Below are 27,777 nucleotides of genomic sequence, written 5' to 3'. Positions count from 1 at the left end.
ATTATTGCATTTGGAGAACAATGAAAGCACACACTGCAGGTCTGCTACTGTATGTGTGTTTTCACGGTTCAGTTGCCCGCAGCACTTTATCTCACAGGTTGTGCTTTAATCACAAGAGACTCTGTTTAATTCTCAGTTCTATTAATAAGTCGGAGAGCATCGCAGTGCAGACACAGGTGAAAAAGATTGCATATTACCTAAGCAACAAGTGCCATTCCAGGTTTATTTTGAACCGATTGTCTAAAAAGAAGATCTGCCAGCAAAGGTCAACTTGTGACTCTTCTGCTCTGTCTCACGTGAGATGGACATCTTTCTTTTATGAACCTGTACTCAACATCTATCACGGGTAGGCTGACACTATAAGGAGGCATAAAACGTTTATTTGGTCTAATAAAAATAGGAGGATATACGTTTGCTCCTCTTGCTCCAATGGAAACTGTAAATAAAAAAAATATGACTGGTGGACAAAAACCCTGTCTCATCAGCTAATTAAGGCAAATCCTGTGCAATCTTGTTTTTCATGGATTATTTGTGATCCTCTTTTATCCGACGAAGGTTGCAAGACTAAAGAACAGTGCTTAATATTTTTTTTATGTTTTTTCTGTCCTCTATGGCCTTGAGAGAGTCCCATTTTCTGGCTCTCAAATGTTGTTGTGAACACATTTATTGATTTACTAATGTTTCTTCGCCACTTATCTGCTCAGTTGTAGGAAGCAAATATATAAATGAACTGATATCGTTGCAGAAAAGTGCGTTGAGAACATCTTTTCTTTTGTTTGACCGAGTTGAACACTGCGAGTGTGGTGGACAGTATGTGGGTGGTAACACACTCACTCTGTGGACACTGCTCGCTGGTGCAGTTGAGAGACTGGAGGTCAGGCCCCTGGCACTCTTTACCCCCAGTGCCAGGTGAGGGCTGGGTGCACTCCCTGGTCCTCCACATCGAACAGTCAGCGCCGCAAGCCGACCACTTGCTCCACTCACTCCAGCCTCCATCCACTGCAAAGACACATAATACAAAACAATAAAACTGCAACCATAAAAATACACAGCAGCAAAACGTCAGACTGATTCCACGGGATAAAGAATTGATCAGATGTCATGCTGAACATTTCCTATAAAGCAAACTATAGCTTTATTTTACAGAGTGAACTGAGAGGTCCGGGTGAACGGTAATGTAAAAGCACTTGCTCATTTGCGTGTGATATGGGAACAACTGGTGGAATACAATGTTGCCACCTTGTGCAAATTCACTTATTCAAAAAAAAGAAGCCTGGTAGGGAAAGCATTATAAACACATGCAAATGTACTTGCACACACTCAAATCCTGGAGATGCCCAGGGAAACCAAAGCATGTGAAGAGCCACACTTGTCTCTAGTCTGCCTCCTTTGTTTATTTTCAACATGAAAATCAGATGCAACTAAGCTAAACCCCATCAGTGCAAGGGTGAAGTGGAAGGTGCTGTGACCTGGTAGACTCAGCTGTCAACAAAACAAATATGTAGAGGGAGAATTAATCATAGGAAATTAGCCCTTCTAGTCTGCTGATGAACATCTAATGGTTGCTTCAATACAAATATTCTCATAAAAATTTGAAAATGTGAAATAAAATAAAATAAACCTGCCTTGGTTTGATTTCTTTCTCAAAAGGCAGTTACTGTGGCAACATGAGTTCCCTACAGTGTATTTGAATACATGACACAATACAGGTGGTATTACCAGAGATGGCTGTGCATTGGACCTGCAGCCAGAACTGTAACTTCAAACACTCCACCATCAGTGGGGGGGGAATGAAACAGAATGGAAATTGGCCAGTAATGGTTCCGAGCGTGTGCCGCTGTAAGAAATATCAGCAGCTTTACCACACACAGAGAGAGAAGCCATTTTGCAAAGGTGGGGGTAATTTGGCACTGTGTCCAGGAGTGGGGAGGGGGGGATTATATTGAGAGCGACAGAGCAACAAGCCTGGGGAAGGTTGCCATAGGGCTAAGGGGGAAAAGAGCAGTAATGAGCTCTCATGGGGGACAAAAACGCCACTGCCTTGCTCTTTTTTCCCAAATGTACAGGTAAATGGGACCAGAAGAGCATCACCAAAGCCTCTCTCTCTCTCTCACACACATGCAGTCGTACATGCACAACTCTACGAGCAGCAGCACCCCTCCTTCTGTCAGACCTGAGGGCAAGAAAACCTTCGTGCTCATTAATCCTCGCCATAAAAAGTGCAGGGGGCATGACCCGCAGAAAAAAAAGGTCTGACCTGCTGCAGGCCTGAGACTTTGGTTAATAAAAAATAAGTGAGATGGCGGGGATGTTCCTCGTGATGTGATACCCTCTGTGTTATTGAATAACTAAAGATTTCACGTGGATTTAGAAACAGTTCATAATTGGAAAACCATGCTAAAAAACCGCTGTGATTGCCTAGCAGAGCTACAGGTGTGAGAATTAGCGCCTGCTACTACACCAGTCTCGTACATTTGTCCATGTGTGTCCTAAAATTATTACTGGAGAATGTGAGAGCTGGGCTTTTGTGTGTGCTGTGTTGCTGACACAGCTTGGGCCTCTTTGCAGTCAGATCCATTTGGCAGAGAGAGCAGAACCAATCAGATAATTGTCCTTGTTTGGCACTGAGTGGACCCATCCGTGGGCCAGTGGGCTGATTATCCAGGCTGGGAATGAGAATGATTGAATAGCGAATTACATCCTAATGAATACATTATGTCACCCCTCAGTTTATCCACACCACTGTGAAACAAAGAGAGGATGTCAACATCTGCCCTGATGCGGTGATGAAATTCTACTTCTCTTTTCCACCACAAAGCAAGACTAATGTCCATGCAAATAACATTTTCAAACAAGGTGATTGCAGTGGAAACGAGCTGTGCCCATGAGAACGAGTGGATGAGGCACAATTTGCAGCAACACTGAAGCTGTGGAAAATCAAAGAAAGATGAAGATAAATAAACAGGCCTCGGTGGCCAATCTGACTTTAGACATGTAGCAAACTAGAAGCAGATGAGGTGTTTCACAGAAGCACACACCAAAAACTTTTATGACATTAATAAAAGAAGTGGAAAGATAGTATACTGGTTAAATAAACTCGACTTCCCTATCTCATATTAAAGGAAATCAGAAACAAACCTCATTATTTCTTTTCCTTTTTTCCTTTAAAGGGATTCACACAAGAACATTGTCATCTAAAGCCACACTTTTTCTTATCAAATCCCTGGAGAGAGATTGTTAGTGCTGGCTGCAAATGGCACCACAGCGGATTTTCAATCTCACAGCACCACAGGTTTTAGGTCAGGCAGGTCTCTGAGGAAGGAGGGTAATACAATAGCCAAATGGCAAGCCCCCATTTGGACATGTTGTTGAGGCGGGAACCGAAAGAAACCCGACTATTCTTTACAAGCCGGTAGGGGGGCCTGTTTGAGTCACTGCTGCTCAAAATGACAATGGCTGCCTACGGACACCGTCCAAGATCATTGGACGCCCATGGTTTATGCGTCCTTGAGCATGAGGAGGGAGACAAACACCACTGAGACCAGCAGGCCGTCCCTCTGCGCCCACTGTCCTGTCATCATATACTGTACGTGTGCACAGTAACCACCTCTAATCCTGATGTTCAAAGGCTGATGAGGGAAAAAAAAGGCCACAGAAAACCAGACTTATATACCAAATCTTATACTGCAACTGACACATTATCTCTAAAAAAAAAAAAAAAAAAAAAGTATTTTTCTTAGTTGTGACACTGCAGATAGCATGGGTGCTAGCGTATAAAAGTGCTGTCTACTTCTGTGAGTTGACTGAGCCAGTCAAGCAAACTGAAATGAGACAGAATGAGATGGGAAGAGGGTGAGCCAAAACAAATGGCACTGAATGAATAATAACAGCACTGATGCAAGGCTGTCACCAGATGGCCACCGTCTTTTCACAGCGAACTAATGTGTTTTTCTGTCACATTTATTAGCCATAGCCTTTATTCCTTGGATAAAATATGTAGTCTGCAGAACAATCTCCGCTAATATCCAGACACACATACATGGTTACTAACAGAATAGAATTAGACATTCTGCCTGCAGTGCAGACAGCAGACATATGGGCTTGCGTTTGCACAACGCATACATGCACAAACACACACCTAAAAGTATGCACGCGCAAACACACCAGCCTCGAGTCTGTTTATTTTCCGTCTCCTATAATTCTCGTGACTCCTCTGGCAAGCCTGAGGGACCACTTCAATATTTAAATTATTCACACAAATTAGGAGTTTCCTCAGGTTATTTACTGTTCTCCAACACATCAGACAACAGTTCCACTTCAGTTCATTTGTTTCTGTCTTTGTGTTGCTTCCAAAGACTGGAATCTAATGGTTGTTGTTGGCCCACGTAGTGTATTTCTTTTAGTTGTAAATGCTGACATGATTTGACATTTTGCCCTGACTTTTGGCTCTAAACACAAGCCAGAGCAGGGGGAAGAGTCAATGGAGAAGTGTAGGCTGGACTGCAGATTAATGTTTGTTACTTCAGCAATGATGAGATGGAGACAAAGGAGAAGGCAGATAGAGGAAATGGAGATTAGGCTCTTGCATAGTTTGTCCACTTGTGGTAATGATCTGCCCTGCTCTAAGCCTCCGGCTTTAGCCTCAGCAACCGCCTCCTCTTCCATCTCCTCCTCCATAGCACCCTGCATCTCTCGCAGCATGGAGCCCATCTGATCTGCCACACAGGCCGCTGCCAACTCTCATTAAACACTTTGGAGACAGACGAAAATACAGATGAACCTCTCTAGCTTCACACTTTCCTCATGAGAGGTGGGAGCTCACATTTAGATACAAGACACTTCGTGCTTAGACATGCGGAGAGTGAACATGTGCTAGTGAACAGGCCAATGTCTGAGATGTCAGTCTGTGGATTCTTCTAAAGTATGTGTGAGAAGCCTCTGTGGTTTAAGATAAGTCAATGGTTATTGGCATTAAGAATGTACATATGTATGTAAGTATGTGTGTGTGTGTGTGATGTAGAGAGAAATTACAGCCTCTGCATGTTGTTCTACCACATTTAACGTGATTCGTTTCCAGCGAAAATTCATTCAGTCAACAGAATCTTTATTCCCCAGTGGAGGAGTACAGCAAATCCATCAGTGTGTTTTAGACAAAGCAGAAACGGACTGCAACTGCAAATTAAACTGAATGAGCAGCAAAAACAATATTTTATGTTTCTCTGCGTAAGCCTCTTCAAAGATCTAACGCTGGACGTTAAATGCACCAGAGAGCTAATAATCAACAAAGCATCCAAGTCGAGATAATTAATGAACTTTTGAAACAAGACCAGCATTAAATCATGCAATTTTTATTAAGCAGCTCAGAGAGAAAGGCACTGTAGAGGAAAAATGCATCTCAAGGCTGACTTAGAAAAAAAACCCCACCACTTCTGAATCCAAATGTCAACAGAGCCTGAATAAATAACATGATGTCTATTTGCAGGATTACAGCTCAAGTCTCATTCTTCTGAAATGGGGGAGAAAAAAAATTACCAACTACTGTGCATCGGATATCAGAAAAGACCTGTGACGACTATGATAATTAAAGTTGTTATCCAGTATTCAAGGATGCCGTCTGCTAGGTTTCTCTCATTTGTCTGCTCTTGCTGACCATGCGTGACTTTTCTCCGAGAGCTTCTATTCAGGCTGATGATTCATGTATGTGTTATTCATGTCACTGATGAATCAAAGTGAAGTTTCGGATGTATCTGGGGGTTGCAGTTTCTGGACTGTTTGTGTGTGTGTGTGTGTGTGTGTGTGTGTGTGTGTGTGTGTGTGTGTGTGTGTGTGTGTGCTGTATTTGTTTCCTCTTTAGGACATTTTATGGCATAAACACTGACCTTGTCAGAATCAGTAGTTCTCATGGGGCAAAAAACCTTGTCCTAATGAGGCCGAACTTCATTTCTGAGGAACTGGTGGAGGCCTAATATTTGAATTGTGGTTAGGGTGAGGTTTGGGTTATGTATTAACTGGTTATGGTTAAGGTTAGAAATAATGCTTTGTTTAGGCTGTTTAAATGAATGGAAGTCTATGCAGTGTCCTAAGAAGAATAGCTGAGCAAACCTGTATGTGTGTGTGTATGGGTGTGAGTGTGTGTGTGTGTGTGTGTGTGTGCGCACGCGCGCTGGGTGACAAATGGTGGCAGAAGTCACTTCATCTTGGGGGCTTTCAGAGACATGTCTGTGAGTACACAACTGAGCCACTGTGCCACTTGTGATTGGAAACAACAACCCATCATCCCTAGGCTCTGGCGTGGCGGACTCTGGCCTTGAGGGGAACCCTCTGTGTTTGCCGACAGCTGGGGCTGTCTACGCCGCTGATGCTCAGTTTGAGACAGGTAACGAGAGAGAAAGGGAGGCAGAGCCCATAACAGGGCTGATAGAGGTGTGCGCAGGGTCACGTCGCTGGAGCATCTCTCATCATGGCACAAAAAAAGAGGGGAGTTCTTTCATTCCCACCGCCTTTGCAAACAGTGTTCACAGAGCTCAATGCAATTTCTGTCACTGCACCTTAAAGGGTTGAAATTACACACTTTCTCCTTGTGGAGCAAGAGAAAGATAGAAGAGGGTGGGGTTCAGTCTAACAATAGCAGCTTTGGACTGACAATCTCTTTAAGCTCATAGGGGTCAGTATCCTGCTTTGCTATCAGGGAATGTCAAGACTCCCTGGACACCCTGTGATTGCATTATTGTTGCTGCAATGATGATACATCCAAATCCATGCAGAAAGAGTCCTCATGGAGCATCATGCCTTTCTGCAGCTCCTCTGTCTTCCTCCGTCTACTGTATTCTAGCAGGCCATGTTACTTACACTCATGGTTGACATTCTAGTGATGTCTTAACATGGGAGATGTGTAACACAACACCGTGATTCACTGAGGAAGATAACCTTTGTTTTAGACAGAGAGAAGCTGCCACTGCCAGAGGTGTTCGATTTCCCTTTCTGCTATTTACCGAGCGTGGGAGATTTCTCCTGCGGTCAGCATGGCCGCAGTGCCTCAGCTAGAGAGTATGTCCACAGACTGATCTGCTGACAGGCAACAGCCAGATTTCGTACACACTCAGGCATTTTTTTTCTTCTCTCTCGACTGTCCTGTTCTCTGTCTCACTCTAGGCTTTGTTTCTGCCATCCTTACACTGTATCTGATTCCATCTGTCTCTATCCCTGCCCGCACCTTACACCTCCTGTTTTCTCTCTCTTGCCGTCTCTCCCTCTGGTAGGGGGCTAATGTGGGACTGCAAATGAAGCAGCTTGACTTCCATCTGAGGCTTGCAGGGATCGATATGTGTTGCTCAGTATCAGGCAGGGCAATCTGCCTCTCTGATACTCTCACAAGGGAGAACGGACAGGCAAATGAAACACCCTCAACTCCCCACACGTAAACATGGCACACAGGCTGCCATAATTCAGCTTTTTATTGCCCATATTTACTACATAGCTTGAGCAGCAAACAATAACAAATGTACTAGCTGGTCTGACACATTGCCACGGCTGCGACCATGTCTCTTAAAGTAGACAGTTGTCCTATATAAAAGCAGGATCTGTGTGCAGTGCAGAGGATAAAGAGATATGTGAACAAAGTGTGATGATAATAAATCACTTTCAGGATGATGCCACAGTGAGGACTAATCGACTTTGACGTTGCTGTGTAAGCAGTATAATTACAGCAAAAAACAGAAGCACTAACTACTAAGAAAAGATGCGGAGGTGTCGGTACAAAAGGGCAGCCAAAATAAATATGAATTGATGACTTCTAGATGCAGAAAAAAAAAAAAAAAGAGAGAGCAAAGAGGAAGCCACAGGAAGCCAAGCGCCACAGGACAAACAGGGTTGTCTGGGAGTTACCTGGACAGGTGGCCACACAGGCACTTTTCTGGACGTTCTGCCCCTCACAGGATGTGCCTCCATTCAGTGGCGTGGGGTTGGTGCAGCTCCGACTCCTCTTCTGCCAGCCACGCCCACACACAGCACTGCAGGACGACCAGGTGGTCCAAGTGGACCAGCCGCCGTTGACTGTCAGACCAGCGCCGCGGGGGTGGGGAGTAGGGGGGGGATGGAAGGGTGAGGGAGGGATGGATGGATGAAGGAACAGAGCAGCCAGGATTACCCGACATGCACTAAAGAAAAGAGGTGTGTAGCGCTACGATAATTGTGACTGCTGTTACACCCTTTGGCTCAGCACTGCAAGGTGAACAAAATGGAACAGCGAGAGCAGAGGGGCCTGATTCCTCTGTCCAAGCTGTGTTCGCCGACTGCAGTGGGAGCAAGATGGTTTCATCCGGGAGCAGAAAATAACATGACAGCTTGCCATCTTTGACTCCATCTTTGAGGAGGACACAGTAGCTGCAAGTGTAACGAGGGCCGTGGTAATGCTGGTGAAATTGCACAAAGCACGAATACTCTTTTAGTTGCCAACACGCTACTTAAAATAAATGGAGTTGTTCGAGTACTTCAGGATGTGTCCTTCACACGTCTAATGATGATTTCACCATTACGTGCCATTCTTCACACTCAAGTATTCTTTGAATTGTGGGGAACGCTGTATAATTTATTCCTCTATTATATTGGAGGCTGCATGGAAATTCACGCAGTTCAAAACGTCTACCTGCTGAATTCCTATTTTCTGTAGCGGGGCTCAGTTTTCTCAACTTTATTAGTAAAAGAAATGATTGCCATATAATTCATGCAATATCTTTCAGATCAAGTTAATTCCAACCAGCTCCTTTCGGCATGTACTGTGTTTGCTTCCATTTACATGAGAGGGTGGATAGGATTCCTAATTTATTGACTTGAACTGCACTGTCGTCCCTTCTCTGTACACACTCCGTTTCTAATTCCCCCCCCAACTCTCTCCTGTGCTTGTCGTGGCTGAATCATTTCCTTGCCCTCTCTATGCGATTGATTGCCCGCCATGGCGAGGTAAATTACCAGGCAACTCGGCCCCTGATTACCTCTTAGCACAGAGTGCAGTCTCATAGCCAGGCCTAGTTAAAATGCATCGCTGGCCCCCTGTTGAACCCCCCCCCCCCACCTTTGAAATGTAGTGGTTATTATCACTTGCTACAGCTAGCCACATCACCTAGCCTGCTGGACTGTGATATTCTCTATGATGTTTTTCAGCTAGTTTTTTTTTTCCAGAAAAACTAGAAAAAAACATCTTGTTCAGTGATTCAACCTTAATTAACACTGCAGTAGTAACACAGCCGTCAACACAAAGCATGATGGGAGGACATAAAACTGCACATGCAAGCACCTGAGCTATTCAGACTTCCTTGGATCCAAGGGTGAAAATTAATATTTGACAATATAAAAAGGCAAACAACAGGAGTGGGTCTATGCTCTCGTCTATGCACAGTCATTTTGACTGAGTACGTTTGTTCATCTGCTGAAGAAGTCCCCCAACAACAAACTAATCATCCATAAGCAACACTGAGAATAATTTAGCTCTTTCGATTTTGTGTCAGAGGCTTGAAGGAATTTGTCATAATGTGTTCTTTGAATACATGCACCAAGAAAAATCTTTCCAAACAATTCACAGAGAGAAAAGTGCATTCTTAAATGAATGTGTTAACAGTCTTGCAATGCAACTCAAAAGTTTGACCCTGTCACGGTTTGCACAATTGCCAAACTCCCAAATTAGACCGAATTTATTGTAAACACACAAGTAATTCTTGATTTATATGGCACTTCAATTATATGGCTTTATAACGGCACTCTCTGTGACCAGACAGTGCCGTTATGTCCTATTTTTCAATTGAAAATAGGAGAATGTTTTCTGATCTGTATCCACGCTGATCCAAAAGCTTTCCGCGCATGACCCTTAGGTTTGACACTTGCTCGTGTTTCCTGAATTTGAATTCATGCTACGCCCTAAACTCCACTGAGATTTCCTCTGAGGTTTTCTTGGCAGAGACGGCAAAATATAAGCTGCAATTAAAATTCAAGAAGCTACGGTGTTAATACGAGAAACGCGCAGATGAGTTTGATCTAATAATTCTCATTGACACCACAATTTCACGAGGGAGGAAAATACTTTTGAATACATCATTGAAAGAATAACATTATGTTTTTTTTTAATGCATTTGGTGTGATAAAAAATGTGTACATCATTTCATTTTAAAATGATATCTACAACAGAACATACTGTGCGTGGACAATGGACATGTTCATACACAGTGCTGTATAATTGTGGCATCACTGACGCAGCACAACATCGTCATCGTTTTTGCCAGTGAAAACCAACCAGGTGTCAGACAACGCGACAGATTTCTTATATGCACACCATACTTTTCATGTTGCATGTGATTTCTCTCTGTTTACATGGCAGAGCTGACAAATATAACAGGCTGGAACATATGCAAAACTTTAGCCGTGCCAGAACTCAAACCACTGTGATAAAAAAATATGTTTTTTCCCTCTGCATTTTTATTAAGGTCAGTCTGCTTATCAAGCCAAGTCATTATTTACAGTTTGCTGTTTTTTCCTCTCATACTGGATTCACTACAGAGGAGGAGGAAGATGGCAAACCCTGAGATCAGACACTGCCAGCTCTGGCAGAATGGCTGCCAGTAACATTTAAGTTGCGCTAATTAATGTGCAGATATCTCTTTAAGTAGTTATTTATGGTGATGTGATTCTTGGCTCAATAGAAAGCAGAATAATATATGCATACTCTCACAATATGTCACATATGTGTAACACTGCATATCATTGAATATATGCACGGTCACTTCCTGCCTTTCAATAAGGAAAGCCTGACTGCATCTGGTGAGCTGTCAGCCAAAGATGCAGAGATGTTCTACAGCAGAAGTTACCAAGAGTGTTTTGCAACAAATTATAGGATTTAGTGGAGGCTGTGCTCAGAGGGACAGAGCAGTGCTCTGCTGTTGTCCCTGAAACTTTAATGCCTTTTTCTTTTTAGGCCATGTTGAATCCTTCAACTCCTAGAACTACTTAAAAATAAAAATAAAAATCCAGGTTTCCCCTAAGCAACAACTGGCCAGAAGTTAACTGGCTGGCTTATATTTTAGCAGACGCTCCGTGCATATTGAGAGGATTATAAGGGAATATTGGATGACAGAGAAAATATGCAGTCATAACAGTTTACCTGATCTTGAATATCTTAAAGCCCTGTGTTCAGACGACTCTTCAGTCTCTGTATACATACGTGGACTTGGCTGCAAAAAAAAGGGGTTATCACTTACCATAGACAAGGACTGTGGCAGAGTTGCTCTTGCGGCGGGCAACAATGTTTTTGGCCACACACGTGTAGTTGCCCGTGTCCGCCAGACGGGCCTTTCTGATGACAAGATTGTGGTCAGCCGTGATGAAAAAATTGGGGTCGCTTGCTGGGTCAATCAAATCCTCGTTCCTCTGCCACTCCACCTGAAAATGTGTTTCAGTGGTCAGAAATTCAGTGCATCACAACAGAAACTGTTGTGATGACAGTGAATCATGCTGTCGATGGTGGCAGAACACAGCAGTGAGGTTCTCGACTTCTGAAGTAATCAAACAAAAAAAACAAATATGATCTTCATAAAACAGAAATTATACAATATTATGTGTTTGTTGTGTCCTTCAACTGAAAAAAAACAGGCTCTGGCATGTTTGAGTACATGAGCAGTGAGGGGGCAAATGTTTATTCTGTAAAAACTGCTAAGCAATCAGGTTCTTTGGGCCAGTAGAATGAAATGTTTTTGCAGGTGCTTCTTTGTGTTTTCAGTCATATATACACTTCCTGTGTGCAGTGCAATTATGTGGCCGAATGACACGAGATCTCAACATCACTACACTGAGAAACACAGAGTCCTGTGGAGCTGATAAGCTTAATCAGCAATGGTTTGAATGTATTTGTTGTGGCGGAAATGCAACTTTTTCTTTGTAGCTGCTGTATATACTGTATATATATATGTATTAGTTGCTGGTCTTAAGCTAAACCAATCGCGCTTTGTATAGTTTCCGTGCCCTCTCGCAAGAGCCAAAACTCTTGTTGTTCCTTTTTTTGGTGTACTCTCAGATTGGCTCTCTTGTTTTCTTGCTCTCACTTGACCTTGTCCTGTCTCGAGAGGAGCTACAATACGGCAGCATTGTTGTCCGCATTACTGCCAGTTGCGATGCTGCAAATAATTGGGCTTTCTGCTCTTGTGCAATATATCCCTGCTTTGCCCCATTGTGACTCTTGCTCTGATGTTCTTTTCTGCCAAACTATGGATCCTTCCCCTTTCCTCTGCAAAATGTACCTCCACTGTACAGCCGTGATTGGCTGGTCTGCTGCCTCTGGTCTCTGAGCTGGCCTAACCTCGTCATGTGTTGTTATTAGAGCAGTTAGTGCCTATCTGGGACCAGAGGATGCAGCAGAGAAGGTGAAACAGCTGGTCCCAGTCTGGTCCTCTAAACACGGACACACACACACAGAGAGATTATGACATGAGTAGGACAATGTACTGTATGAGAGATTCCCTACATGGAGAGATGGCGTCAAGATAGAAAATAAGATAGGGAGAGACTGAGACAAATAGACCCATTAATTATGAATAGGCCTTTATAGATGTCAAACGGGGAGTGAAGCCTCCAAGCCTAGCATGAGTGATGTGACAAGATGATGTGATATACTGCTTCTTGGAGATATAAGAGAGATAATAAATCAATAACGGGGAATAATTAGAGGTGTAATTTATCCAAACTGGGTTGGTTGTTCCCAAGTGGAGTAGCAAGAGACACCAGGGAGCTGAACCCGAGAAACTTTCTGCTCTTTGTCCTCCTGGTAAGGAAAAGGTAAAAGGATGCTGGATGTGAGCCTATAAATATCTTCTGTATCTGTGTCTCACCTCGGCTTGTGGCACTCCCTCGGGGGGAAGGCAGCGCAGCAACACCTCCTGGTCCAATGCCACCTCTTTACCCTGCGGCTCCACCTCAAAGTTCTTTCTCAGGTCTGGTGGAAGAGACACAACCAATTAGGACATTAGGTAGAGTTCGCAAGGCTTGAATGAGATAGTGCTGTCCACAGAACCTGGCCCGCTGATGTTTCTAAAATTTCAAAACTCTTGAAATGTTCACCCATGGCCTCACTGAGCATGTCGCACTCCACTCGGCCCCTAAGCCATACGGGGATCGGTGGCACCAACCATGTTGCTTATTACAGGCTGCCTGGCTGGTTCAGAGATGCTTGTCTGCTGCCAGAGGGGCTCGGCATCAAGCAAAAGCAATTGCATTACCCCTCACTCCGCCTCTCCCCCTCATTCTCCTCTCTCCAGCATCCGACAGCCTCCAGCTTCCATCTGTATGAGGGCTTGGAACAGCCACATGAAAACAAAGCCCCGAGGCACCTGGACAAGAGCTCCTGTAAGCCTGGCTGCCTGCATGGGGCTTCACATTACGTCTCATTGAATACTCTTACTGTTTCACCAACTCCTGCTATATATTTGTTTGTTAGCACTGGCTGAAAATTACACAAGTAATATTGACAAAGCTTATTTCTTGTAGCCGATGGGCAAAACAGGCTGGTGATAGCTGGCAGGTTGGTGCGAATTCAAAGCTGCAGGTTCGACTCACTTTAAAGCAACGTGTTACGCCTGGTAGCTTGTACACGATTGTACACCATTGTGTCATGTTTTTAATTTCAGCGCCCCCTGTTTACAGATTAGAGCATCTCAGATGGATCTAGTTTTTCCCGTGTGACAAAAAAAAAAAAACATCCTTTGATAATGATATTGACATTCTACAGCATGTTTTCATAAATCTGACACCTTTCACAGTAGTTTTAGTGTCTAGGCTCAATCTGAATAAATACTATTATGTTCTACAAAAATGTGACAGCTTTAAATAATTACATCAGGTGAAGGGAAGATTCTGTCCCTCTCTTTTGTCCATTTAAGTCAGAGATAAATGAGAAACTCAAGGGGGGACATGCGAGTGAGACAGCTCAGTCGCTGCATGGAGCAGTCGCTGCACACGCCGCACATCAGGTGTGAACCAGACCTCATTGTGTGTCAGAGGTCGAGGGCACGACTGTGAGCCGGTGAATTCCTTTAAACAGATGTTGAGCCCGTCGTGACCGATCATAGTGAGAGAAACATTAAGATGGGCCGACATTTCCATGACATTCAATTTAATTGAAGCCGAAACAATGGAACTAGAGGAGACATGGCATGTAACATTTCTGGAAGGCTGCAGTCTATGTGAGTCTTTATTTAAGCATGTATGCATGCGCGCTTATCATTCAATCCAACTGGTCTTGTTTACATCTTAAACAAAGCCGGGTAATGAACGAGAGTTTTTTCAAAAACGTGCGATGCTTGGAGACGGCGCTTTGTTTCGCTTCAGTCAGGCTTAATGCGTAATTATGTGAGAATTAATAGACGGAATGTTTTAAAATACATAAATGTAAAATGGCTTCTCCTAATAAAGCTTTTGAGGATGCAGCGAGGGATGTGTCTGTGCCCCCCCCTACACACACAGATTTATGATTGCTGCACGGCAATAAATTTCAAATCTGTTTTTATTACTTTTATAGGGATCATTGCTGATACACTGTAGCCAATGAAAAAGATCCTCATGAATACTCAAATTTGGAATTCTTGCTGCCTTCAAGCGAATGCATTACTGTCGGTTTCTCTGTGCCTGCAGCTAACGTTTCCTTTTTACTAAGTAAAACTCTGCGGTGAATCAGATCATAATGGTCTCTGGGTTAATTGTTAAATGATACTTGGTCCCCTTTCAACAACCACAGTGGATAAAAAACGAACACCCTCTTATTGCATACTAACTTCCATTAAGCAAAGGACCTTGTTAGGCAGCGTTTTTCTTTCTAATGACACCATGACCATTTTAAAGTGCACTTACAAGCGATCCTGATGTATGCTTTTTGGCTTTTCTGGGTGCCTGTGGTGCTCCAGGCGACACACTGACACCAGTACTCATCAAGACCGAAGATCTTCTCCACCTGCTGTCTGGTTATGTCAATTGTCACCTGCATGACTGGCAGAGCTGCAAAGGAAACAGAAAGAACCATCAAAATGGTGACCGGGAGGGATGTGAGTGAGAGCAGTTTTATACCCATGGGTTCATTTGACAGCAGCAGAGAATGAAATTACCGTAAATATTTCTCGTCGGGAAAGAAAACAAATGGCCTCACATTAATCCTTTAGTGCATTTTGTACCTTGAACTAAAGCAGCAAAGTAATTTAAAAAAAAAAAAAAAAAAAAAAAAGCAAGGCAGAATAAATACGTTGAGAACCATAATCATGCATAAAGTGCTTTAACTGAGGAAAATGAGAAGAAAGCCTCGCAGCTATCCTTGGTGAAAGCTGCAGTTAGGAAGGAAGAAGGAAGTGCTTAACAAACCCTCTGCAAACCGAAATAGGTGGCGTGAACTGATACATTATTATTAAATTAAAGACGGGTTCACAATTTCCAGAGCATTTTCCACAATAGTGTTGATATAAGTGACGCTCCTCAGATGACAGATGTTTTGCTTTTCTAGAGGAATGCATCGACAACGCTGTTCACAACGCGGTGTTGTCAGAAAAAAGAAGAAGAAGCAATATTTCATTTTATTTTAAGTTAACCTTTTATTATGAAACCTGCAATCCACAGGCATCTTTACATACTGAGCCCGGACTCTGATCCTCACCATGTGTCCTACTTTCTACCAACGCCAAGGAGACTGCCATATTTTTTCTTCCAGCTCTCTCTCTCTCTCTCTCTCTCTCTCTCTCTCTCTCTCTCTCTCCATCTGATCTCTGCTCTCTGGGGTCTTTTTGGTGAGAAGGGTGTTGAACCTTTCATATGAACACAGAGCATTTTACAGTCACAGAGGACACATCCCCAAGACCGATGTGGTAGCATTTACAGTACAGCGCTGTATATTAAAGTCTCGACGGAGAGCCGCTCTTCAGCTCCAATTTACATAAAAGCACTTTCTGACACTCTTACACTCCCCTCACACACTTGATCCGTCTGCAGTGATCATTTTGAGCCCCAGACCGAGGCTGACTGAAGCTTGACTAAGTGGCACCTATCAGGCCTTCAAATCTATACAGCAATTACATAAAGCACTTGTACTGGATACAGATTATTCATCAAATACAAAATGGGTGATTTTTCATGAACAATTTGAGACAAACCCTGTATGGCTCTGTGGGGCCCTGTGTAAGTCCATGCTGGCCCAAAGGTCACATGAGCTGTCTTGGAGGAAAGTGAATTGGCTCCATCGCCGGCAGCCACATAGCGATGAGTAGCTTTGAGGGTCACTGGCTGAGCCTCCCCCCATGTATTACTGCTAGTTTTCTCTACATGTGATCGCAGCAAATGTGAGCACATGTGCGTTTAAATCTAGCCCTGAAGCACCAGTAAAATATCAAGTGTCAACAGCACATATGTCCTGCTTCAATCACAAGTAATTCAAAATGAATTAAAAGATGAGTGTGCTCAATTGTCACGAAAAAAAAAAAAAAAGTTTTTACTTTTTCTTTGTCTCAAGTTTTAGCTTCTAATAGATTTTGCGAGTGTGCGTGTGTGAGTGAAAGAGATAGATACACAAGCTAAGGGAGAACCTAAAAGCTCCAACAAATGTCTAGAGTAATAAAATGAGCACTATAGTGAAGGAACAAATGGAGCAGAAGAAAAACCCCATTCCTTCAAGTCAGCAGGATGTCAGTATTTTTACCCCATCACACACAAGAATCTTAAAAACAAACAAACAATACAAAAAAAAAACACTTTGCACCTTATACAACGGTTACAAAAAGTGAATTCCCTGCCTTTGTGATCCAAAGAACAATGTCAGAGTTATTCTTGCAGTTACATTTTGTATCGAGAAAGAAAGCCAGCCCCAGCATTAACGCAAAATAATGAATTTAAGTTGACGGCAACAGAAGAGTTAAAGTTTTCCACGGTTATATATATATATATATATATATGTATATGTATATATTTATATATGTATATGTATATGTATATGTATATGTATATGTATATGTATATATGTATATATATATACATATATATATATGTACATTTACAATGTATGAGACAGTGTGCATTTCATATTGTTTACACTGGGGAGGGATTTGGAACGGGGAATAGTTGTATTTATTGTTATGTTGGTGTCTTGTATGTGTGTGTGTTCATTACGTATTTGCCATTATATACTGTCTTTAAAATGAGAAATGTATTCTCTATAGAGACCCGTGACTGCAAATATAGCATTACAGTTACATTACAGGCTGTGTGGAAAAGAAACGTCTGAAGTGTGCCCTCAAACCTAGGAAGTCAAATTAAACTTAATTCTGAGAAATCCTTACAGGCTTTGATGTGAATAACAATGGAAATATATGATTACCCCGATTTAACTCATAACAATGTATGTATGCATAAATGATTTGGAAAAAAATATTTAGAATAAATACATTTGAAACGCTGCAAAGTTGTCTTATTAAGTCTAGTGCACTCTGCATGGCTCTAGTTACAGTAGAAATCATTTAATTAATGCAAACCTTCGTTCTTCTCCAAGCTGGAGGTTAAAGGGAAAACAGATCAGCATGGAGATGCAAAGCATGAACAACAGCAACCTGAGGTGAGAAATCCTAAGAAGAGCAATTTGAAGCTCTGCTTGCCAGAGTAATTGCATTCTGTTTCCTTATCTCTTCCTGTCGCCATAATTACCTGCTTTCTGTGTCTGACACCTTCCAGTAACACTGCTGTGAGCCAGTCTGTCCAATTTCAGTCCAATTAATAAGTAGGAAAGAATAATCTCATCACTTTGTGAACAAAATGGGACTGTAATTTTATAGCTGTTGTTCATAATTGGATAGTATGCTGTTAAGTGTTGTTTTCCACAGTCTATTCTATTGAGATGGCTAAAAGTAAAACAAAACTTTATGCACACCATTCTTTTATTGATCCATAGAAAGCTGTCTTTTTCTGAAAATAGGCTACTGACACACTTACAACTCAATTATATCAATATTGATTTCTAATAGTAGGCTATGCTCAGCTGCCTTCAAGGTGTTAGGAATGATCTTCCTTTCCTGTGAGATACTGAGTGCGTGTCTTCGATTTGATCAGCAGCCCATTTCCAAATGAGCTCAGAGAATTTTTAAAGGGTAATTATGCGATTGACACTGTATGAATAATGGGCTTTCAGCACAAACTTTACTCTTTATCAAAGTACAACTTAATTGGCTGCATATTGCATCACACCTTAAAGCTTAACACTGCATTGACACGCATGAGGTTTTAGTTAAAAACTTTCTTCGTTTCCTTTGTTTTTAAATGCAGCTACGTGTATATTGTGACTATGGAGTTTATATATACACACATATATACATGTGTGTGTATATATACATATATAGAATGTCAAAAAATATATATCTATACACACATACACATATATATACACACATGTATGTGTGTGGAGGTAACTACACACAAATAAATATCATATATATATACATATATATACACAAATATATATCATATATATATATACATATATATACACATACATGTATATATAAATACATATACATATATGGGTTTATCTGCATGTTTGTATTCCATTTAGCAACTTCTTGTCTACATTTTCTGATGGATCAACCTAAAAATAAAAAATTGTCACGAAGACTGCTGCATTATTAATGGACTTACCAATAATTTCTTAATCAAATTCGTTCCCTGTTGAACAAAAAAAAAAAAACAATCTCCCTCCACTTTTCTCTCTATACTTCCTGACTCAACCTAAGTTGAACTTGGCCAGCTCATCCATCACAGTTCAGTGACTGGTCATTTTGGACTTTCATCTTTATAGTTTTCCTGGATAGACAGCGAGTTCATACTTGATGATAAATGACGTAGAATTTCCATCTTAAGTGCAAACAGCACTCTCCTCTATTGCAAAAAAAAAAAGAAGCCACATATCACTCAATGCTGCTTGTGAGGTGACACTGTTTAAAGGGATTTTAGTTGGGAAGGCTTAATATCACCTTTTTTGTGAGTCGGATACAGTTATCACAACCTTGAGTGTCAGTACTGATATCACTCAGAGAGTCATTTTACATCTTTCAAATCTGCTGCACCTGCAAAACACATTTGCACTGATGCATTACTCGCTATCTAAAATTACAATTCTCAAACAGCGCAACAATTTCTCTGCTCCCATAAATAAAAATGAATTAACTTACTTACAACATGACTTAGTTAAAGGGGACACATGTAAAATGTGTACAACCTAACCCTTTAACACCTCAACCTCAAAATGTCCATCTGGACTTTTTTGTTGTTGCTTATTTTAACAATAAAAGTGCTTTTGCCCTTTTTTTTCCAGAATAACTTCCAATATCTGGCAGTTATTTACAATTTACTGCATGTTAAAATACTGTTTTAACAATTTAAAATGAAGAAAAACAAAATGGTTTATTTAGAAAATCACTGCAGTTGTACACGAACAACAGACTTGGATGTTAAACTTTAAATTTGACCAATGTTTTGAGTCTCTCAGTGTTTCTTTGTCTCTCAATGTGCAAAAACAGGCCAAAAGTAAATTAGGAAACTATGAACAGGTGTTCTTCCCACACTCTCCTCTCTGGCAACAAAGACACTAATTCTCCAGCTTCCTGAAACATCGTAAGTAAAATTACCGTAATAACCACACGTTGGCTTTAATGTGCAACTTCTCTGCTTTCAGAATCCGTTGGACATTTTACGATAGCACAAACTGTTGCGTAACTACGGTAATGCAAAGTGCGCTTGCGCAAATGTGTCTGTTGTCTGTGATACGCTCGGTGTTAAAGCATTTAAAGCCATTACTGCAATCCCACTTGAAGACATTGCAGGGGTGCAGTTGCCAAATTGAACAACACCTTACAATCCAGAAATACAGAAATATGACTTTTGACCTTTGTTCCTACACAAACACATACAGCTTGTATGGGAGATGGGAGAAAAGTATGCACACCAACTTCCTCTCCACTTGTCTATATATTGGTCAGATCTTCACTGCAGACCCTTGTTTTTCTTCTCCTCTGGTCAAGACATTTTCGAAATGGGTACAGAGGCTTTTTAGGTCCAGTATCCTTCAGTATTTTATGACGCTTAGCAGCTTGCTGCTCTTTGTTTTAGTGCTACAAGCTTGGTGTTACCAAACCGAAACATAATCACAGTTTGTGCCCCGCAAATTAAAATGTATTTTGTGAATATACTAGCAGAATCAGCTTTTAAATTTTACTTTTTCCAGTATCTGTTTTCTATATAGTCAACTTATCCCAAGATTTTTTCGTAAATCAATCAATCTGAAACTAAAATGATTTCCATTTAAAAGGGAATATATATATTTTTTTATATAGTGCCTCTCATTTACAGTGAGGTCCTGTGACAATTGCATGTATGTAAATAGGATTATAAAGCAACCAGTCTGTGGATTCATGTTAGGTGAGAGTAAAGCAAACAGTTCTGTTTCAAGACCTCTGGGCTTTAAACAAATGAAATGGGAAGAATAACAAAAAAGACTGGAAGAGATGCAGAATTGCAAAGATGCAAAGTTCATGAATTAACTGGCCTTTCCACTGTGTGATGGTGCTTGTTGCAAAGTCTCCAGGCAAAGGAATACAATACAAGCCATTACCAGATCCAGTGGCGCAAACATGTACACAAAAGACACACCAACATTCACTGTAATGTGTTTTACTCTGTGTCAAAGCAAGATTATTTTCACATCAGAAATGGCCGGCCCAAGGAAGCAGAGGAGGATGCTGCTCCTATAATTCAGCCAAAGGGGAGGGAGGAAATACTTAACTGTCAAATTAACTGTCACCAAATCTCAGCAGATTTTCTTTTCTCTTGCTCTCGGTCTCTGTAAAAAGATTTGCACTTGAAATTTTGATTGAATTGCATCAAGAGCAATGCCTGCAAGGGAGGTAAGGGGGCAGAGTCGAGCCTGATATCAATTTATTTCTTTTTTAATGTCTGTGTAGCTACTCATTCACCCAGGTCAGAGTTCTCCAAAAGCTATTGAATCAGCAGCAATTGGATTTTTGTTGAAAATGTTTCACCTCTCATCCAAGAGTAGCAATCTGTTATTATTCAAAATACAAAAAACAATGATCCAAAGCAGGACAAACTCCAAAACTAAAAAAAAACAGAATAATGTTGATTTTCTAATCTCATCTCTACCTCTGTGTTGTGTGTCACAGTGAGGAATTGGCAATAAAGTGATAGATAATCACTAAAAACCTTTGTTTATCGAGCAGTAAACACTACCTTCTGCTTGGCTCTGGTTGTGCAGCTCTGCTGGTGCAGCACTGGGCTTCATCGCCTCAGGCGTTCCAGCAGGACAACATGGTCAGACCACGGTGGACTGCGGTGTCTCAGAGGGCCTCTCTGCTCACAGAGTGCCTCGGACTTCATGGCGGAGAGGGTGGTCATGTTAATCAAAGCTCACAGCTGGATTTACGAGGGTGCATGACAAAAAACACTATTCTTCACTTTTGTATTTTCAAGATATTTTGAAGATTTTGTCGTATGGAGCAGGCATGTTCTCCCTGTGTGTGTGCGTGGGATTCTCTGGGTCTCCAAAATCATGCAGATTTGGGGATTAGGCAAATTGGACGCACTAAAATGACTGTAGGTGTGAGAGTGGATGGTTGTTTTCAGCTGGGATTGGCACCATAGACCCTCATGTGGAGGAGAAAGCGGTAGAAGATGATGGATGTATGGATTTTTTTGTGTTTGTGACACACAGCTGTCCAAAACTATTATTTTTCAAATGATTAATCCAGCGATTATTTTTTCAATTAGTCGACTAATCTAACGACTCATTTTACGATTAGAGTGTGTGTGTGTGCGTATGTATGTGTGTGCGCCCCTGCGTGTCTATCTGTGTGACTCTCTATTGAACGGAATCAATAACTAGACAACAACTGTCTAACGTAGTGTTTATCTTTGGTTTACTACTGCGACTGCTTGAGAAACTAACATTTCAGGGCAGGGAAGGGGGAAAATCAGCGCAAAAAACAGCGCATACAGAGTTTTGCTGCCATCTTGAAACAGAGCTCCAGGTTGTTTTTGTTTCAAATGCTCGTGCATTGCTGTTGTACTGCTGTGGTCCGCCAAAGTAAATTTGCATAGTCTGCAAACAACCGCATTGTTAGAAGAGTTAAGGGTAAAAAAATTCCCACATTTTTGAAGACCGTAGACGTGTTTTTTTTGCTGTTTATTCCTCGGTGCTACTGCTTGCCGCTGCCATTGTTATGAATTCTTCTTCTTCTGTTTTAAACTGTAAGGGAGATGGGAGAAAAGTATAGACACCATCTTCCTCTCCACTTGACGTGGTTTATATTTTGGTCACATCTTCACTGCAGACTCTTGTTTTTCTTCTCCTCTGGTCAAGACATTTTTGAAATGGGTACAGAGGCTTTTTAGGTCGCTTAGCATATTGCTGCTTTGTTTTAGTGCTACAAGTTTTGTGCTACCAAACCGAAACATAAACAGTTTGTGCCCCGCAAATTAAAATGTATTTTGTGAATATACTGGCGGAATCAGCTTTTATATTTTACTTTTTCCAGTATCTTATTTCAATATAGTCAACTTATCCCAAGATTTCATTTAAAAGAGAATATATATATTTTTTATATAGTGCCTCTCATTTACAGTGAGGTCCTATGACAATTGCATGTCTGTAAATAGGATTATAAAGCAACAAGTTTGTGGATTCATGTTAGGTGAGAGTAAAGAAAACAGTTCTGTTTCAAGACCTCTGGGCTTTAAACAAATGAAATGGAAAGAATAACGAAAAAGACTGGAAGAGATGCAGAATTGCAAAGATGCAAAGTTCATGAATCAACTGGCCTTTCCACTGTGTGACGACGCAAAATATTCATGTGTCGACGAACTTTGAAGTCGACTATGTCGACTAATCGTCCCAGGTCTACTTGTGACCTTACAAGATTCCATAAAAAGAGCTAAGTGTTCATAGATGCCAGCTTCCAAATCTTAATTTGTGATGATATTTTACTGACTCGACATGTTCTGCCCTTGCAAAGCAGTTGCCAGAATTTAAGTGTCTTGCTTTTGGACGACTGGATGTAACATCACACCTCAGATCAGCCATAGAAATAAGTGACTCGTCCCACATAATATATTTCTGTGTTGTTTTAATAAATTCAGAGCATTATGCTTTTTGTTATGCCTTCATAAATCAGATGTTTTGTGTCAGACAGGCTTCTATTGCCAAAGTGAACTTAAGAAAGAGATAAGAGGCAAACAAGAGCAAACAACAAACAAACATGCAGACCTGTGTAGCTTTTTCTCCTGTACTTTTTTTTTTTTTTTGAGTCACCAGCTGCCACTGCTACACATGCCCTCCACTCTAACAACACCTAACAATAGGAAATAAGTCACACTGGGATAAGAGCACAAGCATCTTTCTGATGTGTTTGTGTGTGTGTGGGTGTTGGACGAATCTTCCCCCGAGCCAACAGACTCTCACACACACACATAGGGTAAACGTCATTGGACTCAATCCCACATGAGTCGATATTGGGCTTGTCTGAGTGTGGGACTTTATTTTTCTCTCCCTCGCTCTTGTTTTCGCAGGCTGTGACCTCAATTCCATAGGGTCATTTGCTTATCAAAAGCAGAACTGGAACTTGCGGGTCCTGAGTGTGTGTTCATCGTGAGCGCGGAAACTCAATTAGATGGCATCCCTGCTGTGTGTGTGGCCGGGATTCATCAGTGGATATAGTAGGATTACGGTTTGGTGACTCTACATCAGTGGAAAGCACCATTTCAAGGGAGAGAGTTCACAATGGTTGAGCGAGGACATCACAGATGAACACTTTTAAGAATGCTTTCACTGCACAATCCCGACAATCGAGCAAAAGCAAGTTCTAAGTGTTTCATTTCCTCCCGTGGTGCTTCTTTGTACTCGGTGGCATCAGTGTCATCATCAGCACTACCAGTGTCCACAGTTTCTTTTCATGGGACCAACAATCTGCTCTTCCTCAAAGCAATTACTTAACCTCTCCTAGATGAAAGAAACCCTGAATCCAAGATCGGTTGTAAGGTTGTACAAAAAAAAAAAAAATCCTGAGATCGTATATACAACAACCTGTGCTGTAAATCCACATCAGAATAACCCAAAATTCAAATATTTAACCCCAGGTTACAAACCCAAGGGCACGACTGCTTTGTCATCTAGTCCACAGACTTCCATTACCATGTTAAGCAGTGCAATGATGGGTGGCCCACGCGACCTGACGCAGCGAGCTGAGAATGGCAGGTGGCGCCATAGGCGTCTGTCTTCTAACAAGGATATGGTGGCCTTCTGAGTGAAGCATGGCTCTATTAAACTGCAAAGGAGATGGGAGCAGAAGAGGGAGGGGTAGAGGCAAAGAGAAGCGCTGAGTTCACAGGGAACAAGGCAGTCGGGTCTCCCATTCAGGGATGCTGGTGAGGTTGCGACTCAAGTCAGTGGGACAGCGTTCTGGGTCAAGGCTCTGCCTCTGGTTATGGCCGGCTTTTCAAGAGCTTCTTTTGATTGAGCTGTCCATTTTCCACAATGAATGCACGCTGCAAGGCCCCTGCCGATGCTCTCAATGTCGTTACAGATTATTCATGGCTGACAAACGGGCGAGCAGGTACCGCTCCAATCAATCCGGCTAGCTTCAGTCCAATGCCACTCCAAGGAGACGAAGGTGGCGTCTCAACAGTGGTGCGAGAAGTGTAAACAGTGCAGGACACGAGAAACACCAATAAAAGTCATGGAGGAACACGGCTGGTTAAATCAGACTTCAGTCTGTACAGTAACGCTTGAGAAGACAAGGTTTTGACTCCAAACATTGTTTGGGCTCTGTAGTGGCGAGGAATTATGATATACACACTTTGAATACCACACGAGAGTGAGATCTTCACACAGCAAGATCAGTTTATTTGCCAGCGACACAATGCCTCACTGGCTGCACACAAGAATTCACAACGATGCATTGTGCCGTATACATGTCAATAAATTATGCTCAAATTGTGTTTTTCCGATGCACAGGTGTTCGCAGGTTTGGAACGTGATAATGACAGGATGCGCAAAGCCTTAGAATAGCTTAGCACAAACATCACACGGCAGACCTTAAAAATAAGGCTTCCGTTTATGTTTTTCACATTTTCACTCGCCTCCATACCAAAGCCAAAACCGATTGCATCAAATGGACGTTAATTCAAAGCAACTGATCTTTCTATTTACACTGTCCCTCCATAATTAGTTTGCCTAACCTTTCCTTAATAGTGAGTGCATAGACTCACATACACATTCACAAAGGCAGTGATGTGATTTACCACAGCGCCTCTACCGAAGTGCCCTTGTTGTAATTACTCTCCATCCAATACCCTGACCCCGATGATTGGCAAAAGAAGGATGTTGTATATGCCACAGTCTTGGGGCTGGGAGTGACTAGGACCTGCGCCATTATCTCCCACACACACCTTGTCCTAACGTCGAATGAGAACACGTCAGAGGTGAAGGCCTAGAGCACTTCGCCTCTGCTTCCATTACATTCTGCAGAGTGGGAGGATCTGATAGAACGTTAACCACATGAAAGCTGTGATAATTTGCTTGGGCTAACATGTTTCTCTCCCCCTTGTATGGCATGGCCTTGGGCGCACAAGTAAATAAGGAAAGCTGCTTCAGGTATAAGTCAGTCGGGGATCCATCTGCTTGTTGAGTGCCCTGCACCATACAAATTGGACTCCTTTGGACCTTTGTCCCGCATTGTTGTCCTAGTTAATAATAACCGCTGTTGTTGTTTTTAAAAAAAGATAATCTGTAAATATTCAGCACAACAAGCAGCATTCAGAAAATACCAGGAAACAAAATACTACAAAAACCAAACAAAACAACTTAATGTTGTATAATATGAAATTAGGACCAAAAAAATAGTTCATTTTACAATTAATAAATTGTCTTTCTATTTTTAACCAATTCATTAGGGCTACTGATGCCAGCTTTTTATAGAGGCTGATATTTGCTATTATTTATTAATCAGTCAACAAATTATGCATTTTTATTCTTTAGAAATGTATCAAGTCACCAAAAGGTTTGCATGTATTTTTTTGATGACCTTTTTAATGTATTTAATATTTATTTATGTGTATATATTATTTTTTTTAATTGAAAATACTGTACATAATTGCACTGTAGCGTAGACACAACATGTATACTGAAGAAACCAAGCACGGTTGTTGTTCAATTCTTGGTAACTCAAGTTAATATTAATATTTGTTGTCATTAAACAGTTTTAATATATTTTAACAGATGGAGGGAGGAAAAAGACAATCTGCTAAATATATGAGCCTATATCTGTCGACCTCTGATTTTAAGCACATTCTGTGGGAGGGAAACATCCTATGATGAATATCAAATGATAATATTTAGCACCAGTTGTCTTTCAGTGTTAGACAATTGAAGCCAAATTAGTAAAATTTTTGAAGGTACATATCAGCGAGACTTCAAACTAAAAAAAACAACAAACAAACATATATTGTAGTTTGGCATTTAAACACTGTGCAGTCGCCCTGTCGCGCAAGTAATGGCCTGTTTTATCTTGTTAATTTATGCTTAAGAGTTTGTAATGCCGTGACCAAACAAGCGTGGTAAACGGTGACTTTCAGCATCTCTGCGTGGTTCGGGTTAACGCGTGCTGTGATACAGATACAATGAGTCTCTACTGTACATCAATCACGTCTCATCCATCGCCCTCGCACGATAACGCACAACATTTCCCACCGCAGCCTGAAATGGGAAGGTCATCAATGGCATAAAGAACATTTTTGATGAATGTGTAGATGTTCAAATGTACGTATTGAATGGAAAAAGAAATCTAGTGTAACGGAGGGTAACTGCATCTTAAAAGAGTAATGCCTGTATAATATTCACAACAATCTAATCTGTCTAATCCTCCATCTGTCACCACTGATCCAGTGGTGATGTGTCTGCATGGTTCTCAATCCAGCGTGGACCCTGTTGTTAAGGTTAGGATGATGGGGGGGGGGAGTGCTGCAGACTGAACAGGGATTGAGCCTTTAAATATTAATTTCTTTGTTCAAATGCGACTGTATTAATTTTTAATAGTGCAGATGCAAGGCAGAGAATTGTAGACTTTATAAATAACCTGACGCCGAGAATTGAGAGAAAGGAGTGAAAGTACGAGTAGACCCCTGAGCCTGGTTTGATATCACAGATAACAGCTGCTGGGAGGTGGTGTCGAAATGACATGCACAGATGGAGCGGTTGTGATGAAAATGCTTCAAAAAGGAGGAAAAAACTGAAATAAGTGATCATTAAAAAGAAAAAAAACCCTGAAGAGACAGGTTCAAAATATGGTCAAAAAGAAGTTAATTGGACAAAAATGAGTGATTTTGCTTATAAAATGTGAGAGTAAGAGTAACTTGTGGTTTTTGTTAAACTAAGATGGGGAAAAAATCAATTTGCTATGATGTAAGACACAAAGGCAGGAAAGTCAAGCTGTAATTAATAATTTTGTTGTCAATGTGACTACCATTGCATTTCTAAACTGTAAAGGTAAACGCGCGTCCTGCCAACAGAGCTTAGTATTCATTTCTCGCATACAGTATATTGACACCGCCTCAGAAGTTGACTAAATGCTGAAAATGTCTGACCCTTTTTTGTCTGTTTATACTTCATACTCTCTGAAGTCTCTTGGTATACCAGGGAAAAATAAAAACATTTTCAAAAAC

The 27,777-nt window shown here is 41.4% G+C and overlaps 1 protein-coding gene across 1 annotated transcript in view; it reads right to left on the bottom strand.

Annotated features, from left to right (window-relative positions):
- unc5a (unc-5 netrin receptor A) overlaps positions 1-27,777 on the bottom strand; it is a gene marked incomplete at both ends in the record, with an annotated part of 148,815 nt that overhangs the window by 29,484 nt on the left and 91,554 nt on the right. Inside the window, 5 exons of the mRNA XM_083890936.1 lie at positions 835-999; positions 7,885-8,052; positions 11,244-11,424; positions 12,867-12,970; positions 14,881-15,024. Coding sequence (XP_083747062.1) covers positions 835-999; positions 7,885-8,052; positions 11,244-11,424; positions 12,867-12,970; positions 14,881-15,024 — 762 coding nt within the window. The remainder of the gene's footprint in view (positions 1-834; positions 1,000-7,884; positions 8,053-11,243; positions 11,425-12,866; positions 12,971-14,880; positions 15,025-27,777) is intronic.

The sequence above is a fragment of the Microchirus variegatus genome (assembly GCF_963457635.1).
Source record: "Microchirus variegatus genome assembly, chromosome: 6".
NCBI lineage: Eukaryota > Metazoa > Chordata > Actinopteri > Pleuronectiformes > Soleidae > Microchirus > Microchirus variegatus.
The sequence above is the reverse complement of the archived record's forward strand: the minus strand, read 5'-3'. Positions and strand labels throughout refer to the sequence as shown.